At 44.8% G+C, this 23,224-nt stretch overlaps 1 protein-coding gene across 1 annotated transcript in view; it reads left to right on the forward strand.

Annotated features, from left to right (window-relative positions):
* Positions 1-1,116: 1,116 nt before the first annotated feature.
* Positions 1,117-23,224, forward strand: part of casq1 (calsequestrin 1) — a gene marked incomplete at its 3' end in the record, with an annotated part of 51,592 nt that continues 29,484 nt past the window's right edge. The window contains 2 exon segments of the mRNA NM_203563.1: positions 1,117-1,532; positions 12,189-12,273. Of these exon segments, the coding sequence (NP_988894.1) occupies positions 1,290-1,532; positions 12,189-12,273 (328 nt within the window).

A 23,224-nucleotide genomic window follows, 5' to 3' on the forward strand; every position in this document is an offset into this window, starting at 1 on the left:
ATTGCAAAATTACCGATCATTACGAAAAAAACGCAATCGGACGCATTCGGCCCGTTCGTGGGTTAGTAAATGTGCCCCTTAGTGAATATATCAACTCAATGTGCATTGTCAGAGGCTCGGCACATGTTCTAGAAAGCTTTGGGGAGGGGCTTATAAACGTATTAAATAAGGCTTCAGTGAACACAATAGAGTGGGCGGGGCTTTGATTAGATAACAGATGCAAGATGGCCGAACACTGCAGAACTGGCAGCAATTAAAAAAACCAGGACTTCTACTTAAAATAGTATTTTTACACCCACAGCATAGTAATAAAAACTCTATATAACTCTATTTATAACTCTATATAACTCTATTTATAACTCTATATAACTCTTTATAACTCTATATAACTTTTAGGGCACAACATTTATTCATTTTCTGCTTTAACCCTATCCTTTTTGCTAGTTTACACTCCCCAGTGTTTGGGCTACAACAGACTGACGCTGTTGCCTTGGGAGATCAGGTTGGTCAGTTGACAAAACCCGACAGTTGCTTTAAAAAAAAACCAAAAAAAAACCCCTTGCAAGTCCCTTTGGTGACATTCTTAGAACTCCATAGAAGCCCTGAGACAGCAAGATTCCCTTTCTTCACTGTTGATAAAAAGGGACACGGAATTTTACATATCAACAGGTCAAAACATGACTTCCTCTCAAAGTGGGGTCGACTTTATTGCCCCTGAAGTGTGATAGAAGCCCAAAGAGACTCTGGGTTCACTTTGTGGTGTCTCTGGGCTCAATGTCCCTCTAGGTGCCTGCAGGCTGCTGACACTGTTGTCACTGCCTGTCTCTGAGCTGCTTTTGCTGTGTCTGCTGATAGGGGAAATGAAGAAGACTACCGTGTATATTAGGACAACGATCTCATATAGACATATATAGAGAGGAACCCAAGGGAGGGGGTGTGAGTGACGAATATTCAGAGTGCCAAACCATCAGGATAGGGTAGACGGCTTCTGCTCCAACCCCCTCATCCTCTTTTATGGCCTTGGTGTCAGGTTCTGCCTTTGCTTTTCAGTGTCTCAACACTGGGACTGTAACCACCACTATTCCCCAGACTCTCGCTTCCAACTCATCCAGCTCCGGCAGCTGCACCCCAAGTCCCCAGTGAGAGAGGAGCTGACCCACCAAGAACCAGGGACCTCTACCTAAAAGGGTGGAGAAGGGATTTTTTTTTCTTTTATCTTCCCACCCCCTTTGATTTTGATTTAAATTGGACTTCTCAGGGGGACCTGTTGACTTGGAACGTGCGAGAGGATGAAGGGGCCGTGGCTGGTTCTGGCAGCTCTGTGCCTCGCCCTGGCAAACCTGGGTGCCCGGGCAGAGGAAGGGCTAGATTTTCCCGAGTATGATGGAGAGGACCGAGTAATCAACATCAACCTCAAAAACTACAAGGCCGCCCTGAAAAAGTACGAAGTGTTAGCCTTGCTGTACCATGAACCAATTGAGGATGACAAGGCTTCCCAAAGGCAATTTGAGATGGAAGAGCTGATCTTTGAGGTACAAAGCCATGCATGCAGGTGTTCAGTGTCTCCTAGCCCATCGTCTTGTTCTAAATATAGGAAAAAGCCCTATTAGGGAGCAAACTGGAAACCATGTCCTTTAACCTCTTGGAAACATGGGCTGGGGCACCTGTCCTAGGTCTGGCCAATGCTCTTGCAGACATCATTATATTAAAATAAGCTATAGCCCAATGCACCTTTTAGCTGAATGCACTTACACTGGTGAGAATGGAACGAGGAACTCGCTCCCAGGAGAAGCCATGTTGGCAGATACAATAGATAGCTTGAAGGAAGGGTTTGGACGCCCTTTTCAGCAAATCAAAAAAGGACAGGACCTCTGGGACCATTATAACCAAATTGTAGGGTTTTGATCCAGGAATAAGGCCAGTTTGGGGACTATTTCTAACCACTTTGGCTCTCAGTTTGTGGGATCTTTGTCTTCTTCTGGATCAACCTAAATAGGAATAATATGGATGATGTGTTCATCCTAGGTATGTATGTAAGGATGTGTGCGTGGATATAACATCTCATTGAGGCTAAGCACAGAGGGCTCGGCATTGGCTAGCTGTTGCTGAACTACAACTCCCAGAATCCATTGGCCAGCTGGGAATGCTGGGAGCTGTGTCTCAGAAATAGATAGCTAGGCACTGGTAACCATGCACCAGCACTGTACAGTACCTATGTGTCCTATTATAAATGTAACAAAGGGGACATGACCAACACACTGGACATGGGTGCATGTTGCCTTGTTTGCCATGTTTTAATTAATACTATCAGCGGAAATTTGCTTTGTCAGCATAATTTTGAACAGTCAGCGTAATAAAACACCTATTTCCCTACAGAAAGGCTAAATAGGTGTGTGTGTGTGGAGGGGTGTGACTTCATGTAGAGATAATATACACCCAAGCCCTCAAAAATGAGCTGTTGGGAATGTATTATGTCTAATGTTTGAATATACCAAATATTATACTCTAGAATCCACCTTTATGGTTGTTCTGAGGTAGAGAAGACATTTAATGAGATTCTTTCTCCTGGTTCAACGTTTTCCATGATCAACTCCTCCTTATCTGGAAGGTTTGGACACAGGCAGCAGTAGGAGGAGGGGAGGGGTTCAAGTCAAAATAGTTGAGTGATATTGACTCTATAAAGGGAAAATAGAGGCCATTTTAGTTCATTGCATGTACACTAGTTTTCTTCTCTTTCTATTGGCACATATGTAAGTAGGAGATGTTACTTTGCTTGGCTCAGCACAAGTGTTCTCCTAGACTCCAACATCTAGTGGTCAAAAATAAAAGGTGTAATGCGGTCCATGGCAAAGGCCTACACCAATTAAAGCAATGTGGCTGCTCCTGTATTAGTGAAGAATGCAGGGGAGGATTGTTCTGTGCATAGAGTAACCTAGAACATCACCATTATGCAAGGGGTGGTATCACTGGTCAGCATTCTCAAATATGCCGAAATTTCTAAAGGGTAAAAAAATCGGCATGTTGTAGGCTGCATCAAGCCACTTCCTAATCTGCCCGACCCCCCTCCCAGTTTTAGGTAAGCCCTGCCCATTTTTGAATCAGCAAATCAAGGATCTCCTGCCTAAATCGGGGCAGTTGGCAGGTAACCCATTCAGTCAGGGGGCCACAGTATCTTTTAAAAGCCATCAGTAGGAAAGGACTAGCATCTGGTTTCTGCCCACCATTTGACTTAGCATTTGGTCAGGCCCTGAGTACCGATATCTAAAAACATGGTCCATTTAGCACAATGCTCTCCCCATAAATATCTTTATCCAGGTTGTCCCTTACCCTGGGATCCCCCCACTCACTAACCTACATGGTAGTTACATAGGGTTGAAAAAAGGCCAGAGTCCATCAAGTTCAACCCTTCCAAGTAAACCCAGCACCCACAACCTATACTTACCTATCTATCCACTCACATACATAAACTATATATACAACCCCTAATACTAACTGTAGATATTAGTATCACACCTTGCTCCCCACCCAATGGTGTGACCCAACTAGCTGCACCAGCGATGCCAACTAACCCCTTGTCATCAGGGTCATATAGATCCAGTCCTGTATTTCATAAAGTTTAATTCCCCTTCACTATAAATAGGAACATGAAATAAGGTTTCAGATATGCCCAGAGTGAACCATTATCTCCATATTGGCAGAAGGTCAGTTCTTTGCCCTGTTGGGCAGTTTAAGGCTTATCAGAACACCACACAGGGCTGTAGGTGAATGGACAGTGCCAGTTAATGAACAATGAACTTTTTGTGGGATTTGGTGTGGGGTCTTTGACAAGCCGCTGATATTTATTCGTACTTAGGGTGCCAGAGAACTTTGCTGAATCGTGGCATCTAGCTGTCATTACGTTCCTTCATGTAAAACTACCTCTGGCTTTGATGCCTTGCCACCACTCTACATTTAGCTATCATTCCATGCTTAAGGACATTAAATCTCTCTATAAATAGTGCTCACGTGACTGTGCAAGGTAAATCATTGTGCAAAGCTTACATGGATCATAAAAGGACACAATGTAGTGCACTCAAACATATCACACCCATGCATAATACATCATTGAGGTCTATGACAAAATCCATCATAAATATTACACAATCCCTTAGTATGTTGCTCCACCCACACTGCTAGGAAGCTGAAGGAGCTAGCATCTACCACCAGAAAAGATGGAGTATTATAATTCATCTTGTGGTCTGTCCCATTGTGCTTCTTCGAATGGCCTTCTGTCTTATGTCATACAAAAATAGCCAACAGAGCAGCCCCTACTTACCTTCTGATGATGCCCACCATCAGGGTAATGGTACCCTGGATTATGGGGATAAACCCAGTTTATAAATGGAGGTAAAGGACAGTCTATGACAAGGGCCATGGGTAAGTTCAAGGGTGACACATTTATCAGGTATCTGACCCAATTCTCCAGCCTTATAAATAGTGGGATAACCATAAAATCCAGTTGAATGTATTGGTGTCTTTCTGTTTGGTCCTGGACCCCGACTGTGGCCCTACCTGCCCTATTGTTGGCATTCATCTGCCTGTGGGAGTGGTGAAATGTTCCTTGTGTGGATCCTCCACCACTTCATTCAGTCTTCATTCACTAGTCAGTCATTGGCATCTAATCACAAACTAGCTGTAGAATCAGGGGTGGAAAAGTTCAACCTTTATAGACATATCAGAATTTCTTGAGATGTCTAGAGACCTGCCCTAACGGTAGTGAAGCGTTTATCTAACAATGATCCTCGATAATATCCAGCATTTCTATAAATATAATCCCCCCCCCCGTCAGGCACATAATAAATGTCGGAGTATCTCAAAGCCTACGTAGGTGAGATGCCACCTAGATGTAAGGGAGGTCATCTGTTATCAGTGGTCATCATCAATGATAATACATTTCCTCTTCCCCGTTGGCACTCCATCCATTGGCTCTTGTTTATATATATTTGTGTCCTGGAATGTTTTATAGAACCACCCACATTTCACAATAAACTATGACTTTTACCATCCCTGACTCTACTGATAGGGATAGGATCTATCCCATTACCACCTGTTTTAGATCTAGAATGTTGGCTCACACTATAAATATACCTGGAACACTACGTGGCCTCTACTGCTACTGGTCTACTAACTAGCAAGGGAAGTTGCCTTTGTGCCCCACCCAGGCCACTATAACACCCAACCCATTTACATTATCCTCATTTTGAAAATTGCACTGCAGAAGTCAAGCTATTCCTCTTCCACTGCCCCTAGTGGTTGACTGTACGATCTGCACTGAGCTACTTTTACATTTAACTTGGGAAGCCTGTTTAGTGGAGGTTGCATATTAAAGAGAAATAGTACAGTCACACCACAGTCACGTTATACAACCATATAAAAATTTAAAGGGAACATAAGCCACAAAATAAAATGTTGTCTAAAGAGAAAAGACCTCTCTCTAAGCAACTTTCCAATATACATTTATTACAAATGTTCAATGGTTTGAAAGTTGTTTGTCAATGTAAATTCCATCGAACGCAGTGTGTGTGCAGCCATTTTTGTCTCTTGATACAATGTACCAGAAGTTAACCCTTTGTTAATCAGCTGCTTCTGTTACATTGTTTCAAAAGTTGTTTCAAATAGGGACACTGCTTTCTATAGCAATTCTATCACTATAGAACTATTGATTTTTTTCATTGAACAAAATATTCTATTTGGGTTTATATCCCCTTTGAGAGAAAGAAGACACATGATTGGTTGGTGGAGCTTCCAAAGCTGATATATGTAAGAGGGAGAGCCCATACTTGGAATAAAACCCAGACTAACTTTACCTCTTCTCCCTAATTCTGTCCCTGTACCTTTATAAGGTTACCCTCCCTTCTGCCGCCGTGGCCAACCAGTTGGGGGAGGTCCGGAGATTGGCAGCCAAGAAAGGGCCGAGATGTTGGGCAGGCCAGGCAGGGGTGGAATAGGAGCTGCACCTCACATTAACACCCCCCGCTCCGTCTCTCCACTCCTTAGGTTACAGGCTGGAGTGCTGATTTGGAGACAAACTTCTGCCGGCTCCAGATGGCCTCCAACTGGTATTAGGCTTTCTCCTCAGCCTGAACTTACAGTACCTTCCCGGAACATCCAAAATAGAGCCTTTATAGGGTTTCAGAGAAGCGCAGCCTCACCCTTTTAGGCAGCACGGCCTGAGCTACCTGATATCGTGAGGTCTCCCAAGTCTCAGCTTAGAACCGACAGGGGTGGATTTGCCTTTTCATGGGATCAGTCAACAGCCGTTGCTCACCAAATAGTTACAATTCAGAAGAACCGGAGAGATGTGTTTTATTTGTTGTAACCAAACCAGGGCTGGCGTGGCGTCCCCCTTTAGATATAATTATGGGTTACATGCATAAATGATGGTGGGTTTGGTGGTAATTGGGACATTAGACATCCCTATAGTCTCACCAAGGTCCAGGTCTATCTATCTATCTATCTATCTATCTATCTATCTCTGTATCTATATCTATCTATCTATCTATCTATCTATCTATCATCTGTCTCTATCTATCTATCTCTGTATCTATCTATCTGTCTATCTATCTATCTATCATCTATCTATCTCTGTATCTATCTATCTATCTATCTATCATCTATCTCTATCTTGCTATCTCTGTATCTATCTATCTATCTATCTATCTATCTATCTATCTATCTATCTATCTATCTATCTATCTTTGTATCTATCTATCTATCTCTGTATCTATCTATCTATCTCTGTATCTATCTATCTATCTATCTATCTATCTATCATCTATCTATCTCTGTATCTCTGTATCTCTGTATCTATCTATCTATCTATCTATCTATCTATCTATCTATCATCTATCTATCTCTGTATCTATCTATCTATCTATCTATCTATCTATCTATCTATCTCTGTATCTATCTATCTATCTATCTATCTATCTATCTATGTATCTATCATCTATCTCTGTATCTATCTATCTCTGTATCTATCTGTCTGTCTGTCTGTTTGTCTATCTATCTATCTATCTATCTATCTATCTATCTATCTATCTATCTATGATCTGACTGTCTATCTAGCTAGATATCTATATACACATGTACAGTGCCTTGATGCATAGAACATTCCTTTTCTGTACATTTGTATAAAGATAATGTTTCCCTTAAGGTGGCCATACACATGCAGATTTAAGCTGCCTATTCGGTTGCTTCAGAACAATTTGGCAGCTCATTTGCCTGTGTATGGGGCCCTCCGACTGCCCCCTCAAACAATATCAGCACAGTCTTGATTTTTTTTGTTGGATCAAGGACCGTGTTGGCTTGTTGATGAGGTTCTTTATTGTAAGCATTCTTTTGGCTCTAGGGCCAAATGATCACATTGGCACAATATCACCCACCCAAGGTGGGCACATTGAGGTATGATCACCTTTAGACAAGTGGTTTCCAAACTGTGGGGTTGGCCCATCTTACCGTGTATGGCCACCTTTAGACCAGTGGTTCCCAAACTGTGGGGTTGACCCATCTTACCGTGTATGGCCACCTTTGGACCAGTGGTTCCCAAACTGTGGGGTTGGCCCATCTTACCGTGTACGGCCACCTTTAGACCAGTGGTTCCCAAACTGTGGGGTTGGCCCATCTTACTGTGTATGGCCACCTTTAGACCAGTGGTTCCCAAACTGTGGGGTTGGCCCATCTTACCGTGTATGGCCACCTTTGGACCAGTGGTGCCCAAACTGTGGGGTTGGCCCATCTTACCGTGTATGGCCACCTTTGGACCAGTGGTGCCCAAACTGTGGGGTTGGCCCATCTTACCGTGTACGGCCACCTTTAGACCAGTGGTTCCCAAACTGTGGGGTTGGCCCATCTTACCGTGTATGGCCACCTTTGGACCAGTGGTGCCCAAACTGTGGGGTTGGCCCATCTTACCGTGTATGGCCACCTTTAGACCAGTGGTTCCCAAACTGTGGGGTTGGCCCATCTTACCGTGTATGGCCACCTTTAGACCAGTGGTTCCCAAACTGTGGGGTTGGCCCATCTTACCGTGTATGGCCACCTTTGGACCAGTGGTGCCCAAACTGTGGGGTTGGCCCATCTTAGACCAGTGGTTCCCAAACTGTGGGGTTGGCCCATCTTACTGTGTATGGCCACCTTTAGACCAGTGGTTCCCAAACTGTGGGGTTGGCCCATCTTACCGTGTATGGCCACCTTTAGACCAGTGGTTCCCAAACTGTGGGGTTGGCCCATCTTACCGTGTATGGCCACCTTTAGACCAGTGGTTCCCAAACTGTGGGGTTGGCCCATCTTACCGTGTATGGCCACCTTTAGACCAGTGGTTCCCAAACTGTGGGGTTGGCCCATCTTACCGTGTATGGCCACCTTTAGACCAGTGGTTCCCAAACTGCGGGGTTGGCCCCTCGGAGGTGAGCTTGGGGCAGTGGCAACCTGAATGCCATTTATGCACTTGTCCTCCTAGATATACCTGAAAGCCCAGCTTCAAGGCCATTTAGAGTGATACTTTCCTATAACTATACTCATTTCATGATCTTAGGGGGGCCCTGACCAAAGGATAGGCCTTCTACTGGGCATACTTGGTAAGGTCCCATCGTGTGCTGAGGGCACCATTCAATTTGGCTGCCAACACAGTGGATCACAATCTGATCGTTTGGCCCTTCAAGCCAATGATTGGAACCTAATGGGAACCTAAGAAGACCTGATAAAAGATGATAGTATCAAGGTTGGAACTTGGTGCTAGGCCCATAGGCACGTACCTCTACTGTCTTCTGTAACTGTGGCCCTGCCCATTATAGGGTTTGGTGTCTTTAATAGATGGGCTACCTTGCCTTGGGCACCTGTAGCTGTTGGACCCACTCTGGGGTATTAATTGGCCCTTGGAAGGGCCACCTTGGCATCTATTATTGGCCCATACATGGCCAGCTTTATTGTGCGACTAGAACATTCCTGAATAACTACATTTACACAAGTAGGAGGGGCATAGAGTTGCTTAGGCCATGACCTAAGTATGACCACTAGAGGCGCTATTTGGTGTTATTTATACATACCCTGCGCTATGGGAAGTGCCTCGGCCGAGGCAAGGAACATGGCGGCTAGCGAGGAATCCATTTTACTGTGGGATGGATCCAATTAGCAGCCCTTTGGATCCGAGTTCTTGTTGGTAAAGGCTCAGAAGCCTCTTTACTCCCGGCAGCTGCTGTTTCTCTATTACAGATTCCTTCCAAATATCTGGCGCTGCCTGCCGGGGGCGGCACATTTGGGAAAGTGACAGGAAGGTTCCGCGAGAGGCAGAAGGAATACAGAGATCAAAATGTTCCCTTGTTTGTGTCACTGCTCAATTTACATAGGATTCTTTTTTTCATTTTCATCGAAAAAAAACAACAGCAAATGTTCACTTTGTAGAAAACAAGGCACGAGTTAACCCTTTAATGCCTGGGGGGGGGGGGGGGTGGCCTTTGTATAAGTATAAGATATACTGAGGAGTGTTTTCTGGTTGGATTAGGGTGGGGAGTTGGGGGGGGGGGGTGTAAATTTTTAACCCTTCCAGTTCAGAAGTCTAATGTTGAAGACAATCTTCTCCTTTATCCTGTTGTTGATCTAGGAGGGAGTGATAAGAATGCTGCGAAGTAATGTCTGGAGCCTTTGCAGCAATGCCATTTTCTGAGGATGTTAGCATTGCTGCTAAATGCATGCTCCCCCTAGTGGCAGGATGTACAGTCTATACCATATATGTCAAACACAAGGCCCGGGGGCCAAATCCGGCCCCCCTGGCTGTTTTATGTGGCCCTTGGTGACTGTGTCTGACCATCCAGCCTGATCATTTTCCTCACATAGTAACTAAGACTAAGGGGTATATTTATCATGCTGTGTAAAAAGTGGAGTGAAGCATTACCAGTAATGTTGCCCAAGGCATCCAATCAGTAATCAGATTTCAATAGTAGCAAAGCATCTATTGGCTGCTATGAGCAACATCACTGGGAATGTCTTACTCCACTTTTTACACATTGTGATAAATATACCCCTTAGTATCTTACTAAGTATATTAATAAAAAATTTGGCCCGCGACTTAGCCTGTGTTTTAGATTTTGGCCCCCTTATGTGATTGAGTTTGACACCCCTGGTCTATACTTATATGCAGGTATGGGATCCCTTATCCGGAAACCCCTTATCCAGAAAGTTCCGAATTACGGAAAGGCCATCTCCCATAGACTCCATTATAAGCAAATAATTCAAATTTTTAAAAATGATTCCCTTTTTCCTTGTAATAATAAAATAGAACATTAGACTTGATCCCAACTAAGATATAATTACCCCTTATTGGGGGCAGAACAGTCCTATTGGGTTTATTTAATGGTTAAATGATTCCCTTTTCTCTGTAATAATAAAACAGTACCTGTACTTGATCCCAACTAAGATATAATTACCCCTTATTGGGGCAGAACAGCCCTATTGGGTTTATTTAATGGTTAAATGATTCCCTTTTCTCTGTAATAATAAAACAGTACCTGTACTTGATCCCAACTAAGATATAATTACCCCTTATTGGGGCAGAACAGCCCTATTGGGTTTATTTCATGGTTAAATGATTCCCTTTTCTCTGTAATAATAAAACAGTACCTGTACTTGATCCCAACTAAGATATAATTACCCCTTATTGGGGGCAGAACAGCCCTATTGGGTTTATTTAATGGTTAAATGATTCCCTTTTCTCTGTAATAATAAAACAGTACCTGTACTTGATCCCAACTAAGATATAATTACCCCTTATTGGGGGCAGAACAGCCCTATTGGGTTTATTTAATGGTTAAATGATTCCCTTTTCTCTGTAATAATAAAACAGTACCTGTACTTGATCCCAACTAAGATATAATTACTCCTTATTGGGGCAGAACAGCCCTATTGGGTTTATTTAATGGTTAAATGATTCCCTTTTCTCTGTAATAATAAAACAGTACCTGTACTTGATCCCAACTAAGATATAATTACCCCTTATTGGGGGCAGAACAGCCCTATTGGGTTTATTTAATGGTTAAATGATTCCCTTTTCTCTGTAATAATAAAACAGTACCTGTACTTGATCCCAACTAAGATATAATTACCCCTTATTGGGGCAGAACAGCCCTATTGGGTTTATTTAATGGTTAAATGATTCCCTTTTCTCTGTAATAATAAAACAGTACCTGTACTTGATCCCAACTAAGATATAATTACCCCTTATTGGGGCAGAACAGCCCTATTGGGTTTATTTAATGGTTAAATGATTCCCTTTTCTCTGTAATAATAAAACAGTACCTGTACTTGATCCCAACTAAGATATAATTACTCCTTATTGGGGGCAGAACAGCCCTATTGGTGATCTGGTGATCGGGCAAAAATAAAGATGAAATTTCATACAGTTACCCATAATCCCTTGATTTAGGCTAAAACTCTGCATTTCTGTGGTTTTCAGGGAGGAGATGCTGGCTGGGCACTAGCTGTGAGTGTTTAAGGACTCTCCTCTTTTTACCCTTTCAGTGCCACGACTCTTTGGTCTTGCTGTACTGCATGGGGCAGTGTGGCAGTGTGGCATAGGGGAAAGAGAAAGCTACGGCTCCCTCTCGGCTTAAGCAAGGAATAGAAAGTGGATATGAATTTAACCCTTAGATTTCATCCTAGTTGGCCTTCAGCTTGCCCCACTCTTTCCACTGCTTTGGGCCAGCTCCACTGGGCTTGGTACTAAGGCAAGTCTGTGCCCATACCTATATTTAGTGATGTCATATGGGGTGTGACATCACAGGGCAATTTCATGACATCACCAAGTCCATTTTATCACATCGCTGGTATGAGTGAGAGGAATAGCATTCTCACTTGCAGATAAAGTTGCCCTTTAGTTTTATAGCTTAGGTAACGTCAACCCAGGTGAGGTACTTACCTTAATGGCTGCAAATCACATTATTCGTCCTTTCATTCTCTGAAGAGAATGAAAGAAGCAATGGCTTTAAGTATGGATAAACTGCATGGGGTGCAACGGGAAATGCTTCCCCCCTGAGTATATCTCTGCTGTGTTCTCGCATGTCTCTGTTTTCTACTTTCCTTCCAGTCCTGAAACATTCTCCTGTTCTCTCTCCCTCTTTCCTCTCTATCTCTCCCTTTCTCGTCTTTTTTCCTAGTTAGCTGCCCAAGTCCTGGAAGATAAAGGTGTGGGATTTGGCTTAGTCGACTCTGAAAAAGATGCCGCTGTGGCCAAAAAATTAGGTGAGTGGCCACTATGGGCTGGGGTTATACAGTATACCAGTGAATGCTACCCCAGTGCTTATCTCATTATACATGAGTAGATGTGAGAAGCAGCCATTTATAGTTTTACAAACTTAGTGTATATTATTAAACTATATTTAAATGTAAAAGTTCATTTTGTCTCCGCTAGGGGGTGCCACAGTCTCATTGAATCTCCTGTAAATGAGTCAGCTACTTGTCAAAGGAGCGATGGCTCATAAAGATCTATTGGGGCAATTTTCTGTTGTTTTCTCTATTTGTTTGATCTCTCTTCTATGAGCGATTTTTCACATCCCCAAAGTGCCATTTACTATAAACTCTGCCAGGTTTGAGGGATTGTTATGGGATGAGTGCAGGGGATTCTCACAACCAAAGGGGGCTGAAGGGAATTATCATTTTTTTGTGTATTTATTCGTTTGCTTAAATTGGCCCACAACAACACAAATATTCAGCTTGGGAAGTAACACTGCCCGCAGTAGTAACCCATACAGGGTAGGTACATGGTGTCTGTAACCAGCAGAGGTGGTAGGGACTATGTATTCAGCAACATTCCATTTGTTGTTTAACTACAAATTCCATGATCAAATGTACGCATTACCAAACTTAGAGCTGTCTATAGCAGGGTGTAAATATTGGTTACTCCCCAGGGCTTCACACATAGTTTGGACCTCAGGTGGCAGCAAACACAGGGCTACACAAGAAAGCTAGATGGAGACAGTGGGGTAAGACTTCAGTTGTAAGGCAAGGTGGATAAGATATCAACAGTAGGTCAAGATGGAGACAGTTGGGTAAGACATTGACAGTAGGGCAAGAGGCATTTCGGAAAGATGTCAACAGTAGGGCAATATTGGGACTGTAGACGAAGATGGAGACGGAGTAGGATAAGACAGACACTGAAGGACAAGATGAGAAAATAGAGGAAAAAGTAGGACAAGGTGGAGAAACTAGGACAGGGCGGAGACACTACAATAAGATAGAACAATAAGACAAGATGGAGAAGGTAGGATATGGTGAAGATTGTGGGACAAGATAAAAACAGAAGGGCAAGATGGTGAAAGTAGGAGAAGATTGAGACAGTTTGGCAAGATGGAGACAGTATGGCAAGACATAGATAGTAGGATAAGATGAAATAGTAGGACAAGGTGAAGAAAGTAGCACAAGGTGGTGACGCTAAGACAAGGTGGAGACAGTTGGCTAAGATTTCAACAGTAGGGCAAGATGGGAACAGCAAGAAAATACAGAGAGAGTAGGACATGATGGAGACAGTAAGATGTGATAGAGACAGTAGGGCAAGATAGAGAGGTTACATCAAGGTGGAGGTAAGAAAAGATGGAGACAGTAGAGTGACATGGTAACAATAGGAAAAGATGGAGACAGTAGAACAAGATGGCGACAGTAGGACAAGATGGAGACAGAAGGCAAGATGGAGACAGTAGAACAGGATGGCGACAGTAGGACATGACGGAGAAAGTTGGACAAGGTAAAGACACTAAGACAAGATGGAGACATATGGATAAGATGTCAACAGTAGGGCAAGATGGTGACAGTAGGGCAAGATGGAGACAGTAGGGCAAGATGGTGACAGTAGGAGAGGATGGAGACAGTAGGGCAAGATGGAGACAGTAGGGCAAGATGGTGACAGTAGGAGAGGATGGAGACAGTAGGGCAAGATGGAGACAGTAGGGCAAGATGGAGACAGTAGGGCAAGATGGTGACAGTAGGGCAAGATGGAGACAGTAGGGCAAGATGGTGACAGTAGGAGAGGATGGAGACAGTAGGGCAAGATGGTGACAGTAGGGCAAGATGGTGACAGTAGGAGAGGATGGAGACAGTAGGGCAAGATGGAGACAGTAGGAGAGGATGGAGACAGTAGGGCAAGATGGAGACAGTAGGAGAGGATGGAGACGGTAGGGCAAGATGGTGACAGTAGGGCAAGATGGAGACAGTAGGAGAGGATGGAGACAGTAGGGCAAGATGGAGACAGTAGGGCAAGATGGAGACAGTAGGAGAGGATGGAGACAGTAGGGCAAGATGGAGACAGTAGGACAAGATGGTGACAGTAGGAGAGGATGGAGACAGTAGGGCAAGATGGAGACAGTAGGGCAAGATGGAGACAGTAGGAGAGGATGGAGACAGTAGGGCAAGATGGAGACAGTAGGGCAAGATGGTGACAGTAGGAGAGGATGGAGACAGTAGGGAAGATAGAGACACTAGAGCAAGAAGGAGACAGTGAGGTCACATAAACTATTGCTTAATTATAATTGATAACAATGGGAGAAGGGTTCACTTTGGGCAGCTTAGAACAACCAATAGAGTTTCTTTTGCTCCAATGCTGCCCCCAACATGTAAAATGCTGGAGATACAAAGATTAATTGTTATTATTGACTCCCAGAAAACCATGTACGGTGATTTTCTTTTTTTAAATCAAGTGCACGAACAATGTAACTGCTCGAATAGGTTAAAGACATTAAACGCTAAAAGCAATTAAAGTTAAAAGAGAAGCGACCGGTTTCCATGGCGACTTCTATTCTACTAACAGGGGTGGGGGCTGCCAGGACTGAGTGATGTGCATAGGGGACCACAGTGTTTTGTCAGAGGGAGATAGAAATAGAGGTACTAACAGTGCAGGTTGTGCTGAGCCCTGCCATGCAAATATGGCTTCATTACTGGGGCACTGTGGGTAATTTGTGGCAAGGACACCATGGCACGCACCCATCATAACAATACTGCTGTGCCGTGATCAGCATCAGTTATATGAAAAGATTGAGAGATACTTTTATCTACCCATAAGGTGTCCATATGTGGAACTATAAAAGTTACTAGCCCCTCCCCTACAGACTTGGCAGCTTATAGGCCCGTATATGGGGACCCTGCCAATGGGATCTTGATCAATATCTAAACAAAAAATCAACCAAGTATATATCGGCAAATCCCATCAGACAAGGACCGTGTTGGCTTCTTAATGGCTTCAATAGGCAGAGAATAATGAAGATGTATGGAAGCTTAGCCTACCCAAAAGGAGACCTACTGATATATACAGTATTTTATTGGTAGCCTCAGCAAATAACATTTTCACTCTCCTCCCCTGGATGGGTCTCCTTAGGTTACTCTTATGATCTAATCAAAAGATTGGATGATCCTCATTTTTGCCCAGTGTGTTGATGGCCCAGCTGAGTAGGAATCAGCTCATCTGGCAACAATACAACAATAGCGTATGGCCAGCCTAAAGGTCCCCATACACGGGCCGATAGTAGCTGCTGATATGGGTCCCTTGGAACGATTCGGCAGCTAATCGTCCTGTGTATGGGCACTCCCAACGGGCCTGCCCGACCGATATCTGGCCTGAAATCGTCCAGATCTCTTCCAGGTTAGAAAATCTCGTCGGATCAGGGACCGCCTCGGCTTGTTGATGTGGTCCCTGGACCGACTTTTCACAGGGCCAAAACGATCGAATGACCCTAAATTCCCCCGATATCGCCCACCCGTAGGTGGGGATATCGGGAGAAGGTCCGCTCCCTTGGCGACATCGCCAAACGAGCGGATCTTATGGTGTATGGGGACCTTTATTCTTTAAGTGCCCACACATGGGCTAGTTGATGGAAAGTCTGTTTGTTAGGAAAGCATCGAAAACAAAGGGAGCCAATTAGAGTGGGAGCAGATGGTTCTTTCTCCCCGTTCCTTCTTTGTGGGATCACTAGTGGTCAGCCTTAGTATGGGCACTGCAACTGGATCCGGACAATGGTGTCAAACTTTGTGACTCTGATCATGATACCCACATGTTATTAATCCTGGGGCACCTAGAGATTGCTTCAGTTCCTGCCACACACTAAGGGGGGCCATGATATCTACATATGCATTTTCCTAATCCACTTTGAGTAGGTCCAAAGATGGTGGCCTTTCCTGCTATTTCCCAATAGCTTTTTCCACTACTTTGTAGGTTGAACAAAACTGTATATCAACAGTGGGTCAAGATGGAGACAGTTGGGTAAAACGTTGACAGTAGGGCAAGAGACATTTTGGAAAGATGTCAACAGTAGGGCAATATTGGGACAGTAGACAAAGATGGAGACAGTAGAATAAGACAGAGACAGAAGGACAAGATGGAGACATTAGGAAAATAGAGGAAAAAGTAGGACAAGGTGGAGAAACTAGGACAGGGCTGAGACATTCCAAAAAGATAGTATCAACAGGACAAGATGAAGAAGGTAGGATATGGTGAAGATTGTGGGACAAGATAAAACAGAAGGGCAAGATGGTGAAAGTAGAAGAAGATTGAGATAGTATGGCAAGATGGAGATAGTAGGATAAGATGGAGCTAGTAGGACTAGGTGAAGAAAGTAGCACAAGGTGGTGACACTAAGACCAAAAATGAACAAAATTACATCTTTACCAGCTTTGTACTTGGTGTACCCCAAAGATGCCCCAAAATGGATATCCTTAATATGCTAGAGGATGGCTTCCTTTCCTGCTGAGTATCTAGCGTGCCCCAAGATGGCTCCTTTCCAACTACCCAGTTACTGAGCTCTAAGATAACTTAATTTCACACTGTACACCCATACCTACTAACTCATACCTGGACACTTCCTCAGTCTGGCCAAACTCCCCTTCAGTTTCCCATGGAGCCCCAGTCCTTTTCTGGTCCACCATTTGAAACTGTTCAAAAATGGGACCACTGGGAGATAAGCATACCTAGTGTACTCCAAGATGGCTTCCTTTCCTGTTACACCCTTAGTGTGTACCTCAAGTGAGACTTCACTGGAACGTTTGGGTAGATCAGGGGCATGTCTAAGTGCCTTAAGATAGCTTCCATTTTTGCCGAAGACTTTGTGTGCCCCAAGCTGTCTCCATTCTGGCTAGTCAAATAGTGTGCACCAAGATGGCTTCCCTTCCTGTTCCAAAATTATCCCAAAATGGCTTCTTTTCTGTGCCCCAAGATTACTCTGCTTCAGCTATCTAATTAGGCCGTCCAAGACAGCTTCCATATCTGCTCCTTACTTTCACCAAATAGGCCCCAAAATGGAATCTAATCTAATCTTCCCATGGCTGAGGCGGCCAAATGGAAGATCTGTGCCCAATTGGGCCAACCAAGGAGGGACATTTTGACAGCATACAGATTTGGTCCTTGTCTGACTGGATTTTCTAACCTGCCAGATATATAAATATATAGTGGGCTGCTCTGTCTGTAGGTGCCCCCCACCCTAGTGTTGGGCTCTGCTTGCTGCTAGTTACCCCTCTGGGTATTACAGTGCCCCCTGCCAGTGTATATGTCCCTGAGGCCGTGTCTCTCCCCTCCCTGTTCCCGCCACACCTCCCCTTCCCAGCCTGAGTGGCCGCTTCTCGTTAGCATAATTAAGAGGCTGAGCAATTAGCGCTGACAGTGACATAAATGGGATCCTGACAGGTCTGATATCCGTTCTATAGGGGTCATTATCATCAGTGGCTGACAGGGCAGCGCCAGAGAGTGATTAGCAGAGACAGCAGCCACTCCAGCCGTCACGTCCCTAAGTGGCCCAGAAATTCCTGTCAGCCTTAAATATACTGGAACAGGCTCATTAGCCAGAATAATAGCGATAGCGGCCACTTCACCTGCAGTGATACTCCTCCCAGCAGCACATCTCCTGCCTCTGGTGTCCCCGCACATTCCCTGTCAGATCCAACAGTCTCTTCCCATATATCTGCCCCCTCTCAGCCTTACTAGCAGTCTCTTCCAATATATCTGCCCCCTCTCAGCCTTACTAGCAGTCTCTTTCTATATATCTGCCCCCTCTCACCCTTACTAGCAGTCTCTCCCATATATCTGCCCCTCTCAGCCTTACTAGCAGTCTCTCCCATATATCTGCCCCTCTCAGCCTTACTAGCAGCCTCTTCCCATATATCTGCCCCTCTCAGCCTTACTAGCAGCCTCTTCCCATATATCTGCCCCTCTCAGCCTTACTAGCAGTCTCTCCCATATATCTGCCCCTCTCAGCCTTACTAGCAGCCTCTTCCCATATATCTGCCCCTCTCAGCCTTACTAGCAGCCTCTTCCCATATATCTGCCCCTCTCAGCCTTACTAGCAGTCTCTTCCCATATATCTGCCCCTCTCAGCCTTACTAGCAGTCTCTTCCCATATATCTGCCCCTCTCAGCCTTACTAGCAGTCTCTCCCATATATCTGCCCCTCTCAGCCTTACTAGCAGCCTCTTCCCATATATCTGCCCCCTCTCAGCCTTACTAGCAGTCTCTCCCATATATCTGCCCCTCTCAGCCTTACTAACAGCCTCTTCCCATATATCTGCCCCCTCTCAGCCTTACTAGCAGTCTCTCCCATATATCTGCCCCTCTCAGCCTTACTAGCAGTCTCTCCCATATATCTGCCCCTCTCAGCCTTACTAGCAGCCTCTTCCCATATATCTGCCCCTCTCAGCCTTACTAGCAGCCTCTCCCATATATCTGCCCCTCTCAGCCTTACTAGCAGCCTCTTCCCATATATCTGCCCCCTCTCAGCCTTACTAGCAGCCTCTCCCATATATCTGCCCCCTCTCAGCCTTACTAGCAGCCTCTCCCATATATCTGCCCCCTCTCAGCCTTACTAGCAGCCTCTCCCATATATCTGCCCCCTCTCAGCCTTACTAGCAGCCTCTCCCATATATCTGCCCCCTCTCAGCCTTACTAGCAGCCTCTTCCCATATATCTGCCCCCTCTCAGCCTTACTAGCAGCCTCTTCCCCTATATTTGCCCCCTCTCAGCCTTACTAGCAGTCTCTCCCATATATCTGCCCCTCTCAGCCTTACTAGCAGTCTCTCCCATATATCTGCCCCTCTCAGCCTTACTAGCAGCCTCTTCCCATATATCTGCCCCTCTCAGCCTTACTAGCAGTCTCTTCCCATATATAGCCCCTCGATCCCACTTTCCAGCAGTCTCTTCCCATATATAGCCCCTCTATCCCCCTTTCCAGCAGTCTCTTCCCATATTTAGCCCCTCTATCCCCCTTTCCAGCAGTCTCTTCCCATATTTAGCCCTTCTATCCCCCTTTCCAGCACTCTCTTCCCATATTTAGCCCCTCTATCCCCCTTTCCAGCAATCTCTTCCTATATATACAGTAGCCTCTCTCTTCTCTTTTCTAGCATTTATGAACCCTTCTTTGACCCTCTCGGGTAATCTCACTCCTTCTACCAACCATGTCTTCCTATTTATCAGACTCACTTCATCTATATACGATCCTGTCTATCTCTCTCTGGCAGTGTTTCTCCTTTTATCAGCCCCATTCTCTCTCACTCTCTTCTCTCTATTAGCCCCTCTCTCATATCTCCTCTTCTCTGGCAAGTTTGGTTCTTCAGACTGTAACTAACAGAGGGAAGGAGATGCTTTGGTCTGATAACCGACCTCTCTGAATTGCCACAAGTTAGACAACACTTAGATGAAATGTACCTGCCGTAATCTCACCTTACTTTTGCTATTGTGCCCTTTTCCATTTATCCCCATCTTTTCCTACTGTGTCCAACTTCCACTACTGGAGCCATCTTATTTTAGTGTCTCCATCTTGTGTTACTGCAGCAGTCTTGGCCTGCTGCTTCCATCTTCCACTACTGTCACCATCTTGTCCTACTGTCTCCCCCTAGCCCTACTGTTGCCACATTACTTTGCTGTCTTTATCTTCCACTTCTGTCACTATCTTGCCCTACTGTCTCCATCTTGGCCTACTGTCTCCATCTTGCCCTACTGTCTCCATCTTGCCCTACTGTCTCCATCTTGTCCTACTGTCTCCATCTTGCCCTACTGTCTCCATCATGTCCTTACTTTCATTACCTATTGTCTCTGTTTAGCCCTACTGTTGCCACCTTACCCTACTTTCACCAACTTCCAATCTTTCACGTCTGTTGCCATCTTGCCCTACTGTCCCCATGTTGCCCTACTATCTCCACCTTTTCCTACTGTTTCCATCTTGCCCTACTACCTCCACCTTTTCCTACTGTTTCCATCTTGCCCTGCTGTCTCCATCTTGTTCTACTGTCTCCATCTTGCCCTACTGTCTCCATCTTGCCCTACTGTCTCCATCTTGTCCTACTGTCTCCATCTTGTTCTACTGTCTCCATCTTGCCCTACTGTCTCCATCTTGCCCTACTCTCTCCATCTTGTCATACTATCTCCACCTTTTCCTACTGTTTCCATCTTGCCCTGCTGTCTCCATCTTGTCCTACTGTCTCCACCTTGCCCTACTGTCTCCACCTTGTCCTACTGTTTCCGTTTTGTCCTATGTTCCCATCTTGCCCTACTCTCTCCATCTTGTCCTACTGTCTCCACCTTTTCCTACTGTTTCCATCTTGCCCTGCTGTCTCCATCTTGTCCTACTGTCTCCATCTTGACCTACTGTCTCCACCTTGTCCTACTGTCTCCATCCTGTCCTACTGTTCCCATGTTGTCCTACTGTCTCCATCCTGTCCTACTGTCCCCATCTTGCCCTACTGTCTCCATCTTGTCCTACTGTATCCATCTTGCCCTACTGTCCCCATCTTACGCTATTATCTCCACCTTTCCCTACTGTCTCCACCTTGTTCCCATGTCGTCCTACTGTCTCCATCCTGTCCTACTGTCTCCATCTTGCCCTACTGTCCCCATCTTGTCCTACTGTCTCCATCTTGTCCTACTGTCTCCATCTTGCCCTACTGTCCCCATCTTGTCCTACTGTCTCCACCTTGTCCTACTGTCTCCATCTTGTTCTACTGTCTCCATCTTACCCTACTGTCTCCATCTTGTTCTACTGTCTCCATCTTGCCCTACTGTCTCCATCTTGTCCTACTGTCTCCATCTTGCCCTACTGTCCCCATCTTGTCCTACTGTCTCCACCTTGTCCTACTGTCTCCACCTTGTCCTACTGTCTCCATCTTGTCCTACTGTCTCCATCTTACCCTACTGTCTCCATCTTGCCCTACTGTCTCCATCTTGTCCTACTGTCTCCATCTTGCCCTACTGTCTCCATCTTGTTCTACTGTCTCCATCTTGCCCTACTGTCCCCATCTTACCCTACTGTCTCCATCTTGCCCTACTGTGTCCATCTTGCCCTACTGTCTCCATCTTGCCCTACTGTCTCCATCTTGCCCTACTGTCCCTATTTTGCCCTACTGTCTCCATCTTGTCCTACTGTCTCCATCTTGCCCTACTGTCGCCATCTTGCCCTACTGTCTCCATCTTGTCCTACTGTCTCCATCTTGCCCTACTGTGTGTAACTTTATACACACACTGACATATGTATCATTTAGAGAATCAGGCCTAAGTGTTTAGTGTCTTTTGTAAGCTGGCACCTTGTACCATCCTACCGCGTACCGAGTTCTTTACCCGGAAGGGGGAATCAAATACATTTGGGGAAAAAAAACATAATTTTTATTTATTTATTAATATGCACCTGGCTCAGTGACTAAAGTAATGATTTCCCGTACTGGATAGTAATTAGAGAGGTGAGCCGACTGGCGTTCTGATAAACAGTGCGTGGGAGAGCCATTCCGTCTGTGTGTCTGTGGGCAGACGCTGTTTGTTTCTGCCTGTGTTTTTACTAAGGGGGTAATGAGAGGTGGGTGAATAAAGTGTATTCACAGGAGACTTTGTGTGTCTGACTAATAAAGGGACAGTTACTGTAACACAAGTTTCTTTTGCCGAGTGAGTGCATTTTAACGCTAAATGATCCATATGTACATATTACTGGCTTATATACAAGAGTGTTTAATAACCTGTAAAATCTATTTATATAAATGTACTTAGTGATGTCATTAGTTATAATTAATGTTCAGTTATGTCAATTGACTTCTAATATCCTTATCATTTACAGTAGGGGGTACATTATCCCTTATAATACATGAGTGATACTCAGAGTTCCCTGTATAACTCAGCCTGCAGCCTTGTGCCTTTATATGGGCACAGAACCCCTCAGTGACTGCTAATATCCTTATCATTTACAGTAGGGGGTACATTATCCCTTATAATACATGAGTGATACTCAGAGTTCCCTGTATAACTCAGCCTGCAGCCTTGTGCCTTTATATGGGCACAGAACCCCTCAGTGACTGCTAATATCCTTATCATTTACAGTAGGGGGTACAGTATCCCTTATAATACATGAGTGATACTCAGAGTTCCCTGTATAACTCAGCCTGCAGCCTTGTGCCTTTATATGGGCACAGAACCCCTCAGTGACTGCTAATATCCTTATCATTTACAGTAGGGGGTACATTATCCCTTATAATACATGAGTGATACTCAGAGTTCCCTGTATAACTCAGCCTGCAGCCTTGTGCCTTTATATGGGCACAGAACCCCTCAGTGACTGCTAATATCCTTATCATTTACAGTAGGGGGCACATTATCCCTTATAATACATGAGTGATGTTCCCTATACAGGCTCTGAGCAAACATAAGGGCTGTTCCTGCTGAATGGTACTAAATGGGGACTAATACCAACATTATGGTGGGGGGGGGGGGCATAGAATGCAAAGGGAAAATAATTCACTCGTTAATGTTTCCCTTAGAGATAAGAGTTGGCTAATGGAGGCTCAGTAAGCACCTATGCTTGGCTTCAGGCCTCTATTGATTCCAGTATGCCTGCGGCAGCTTGTGCAAAGCTTTTATTTATCCAAGTATAAATTACCCATCTGATCAAATATTTTTACTTGATGAGTGATTTTGGGCTGGCCTGCCAACAGATCTCCTGGAGACACAATCTGCCCAGCTGGCGGAATTAACAAAATCTGCTTGCATTTGGGCTTCATAGGCTAATTTTAGTCATTCCGAATATTCTTGTCCCAGGAGCTTGCACCTACGAAAGGGTAATTATGTGTAGTAAGGGTTCTTTTCCATTTATGCTGCCCAGTTCTGACTGCTCACATTCCGTCCCAACAAGCAATGACACAGCAGATCAATAGCTGCCAGTCTATATCTGACTGTCACTTGGATCCCCTTCAGC

Source organism: Xenopus tropicalis, chromosome 8, assembly GCF_000004195.4.
Source record: "Xenopus tropicalis strain Nigerian chromosome 8, UCB_Xtro_10.0, whole genome shotgun sequence".
NCBI lineage: Eukaryota > Metazoa > Chordata > Amphibia > Anura > Pipidae > Xenopus > Xenopus tropicalis.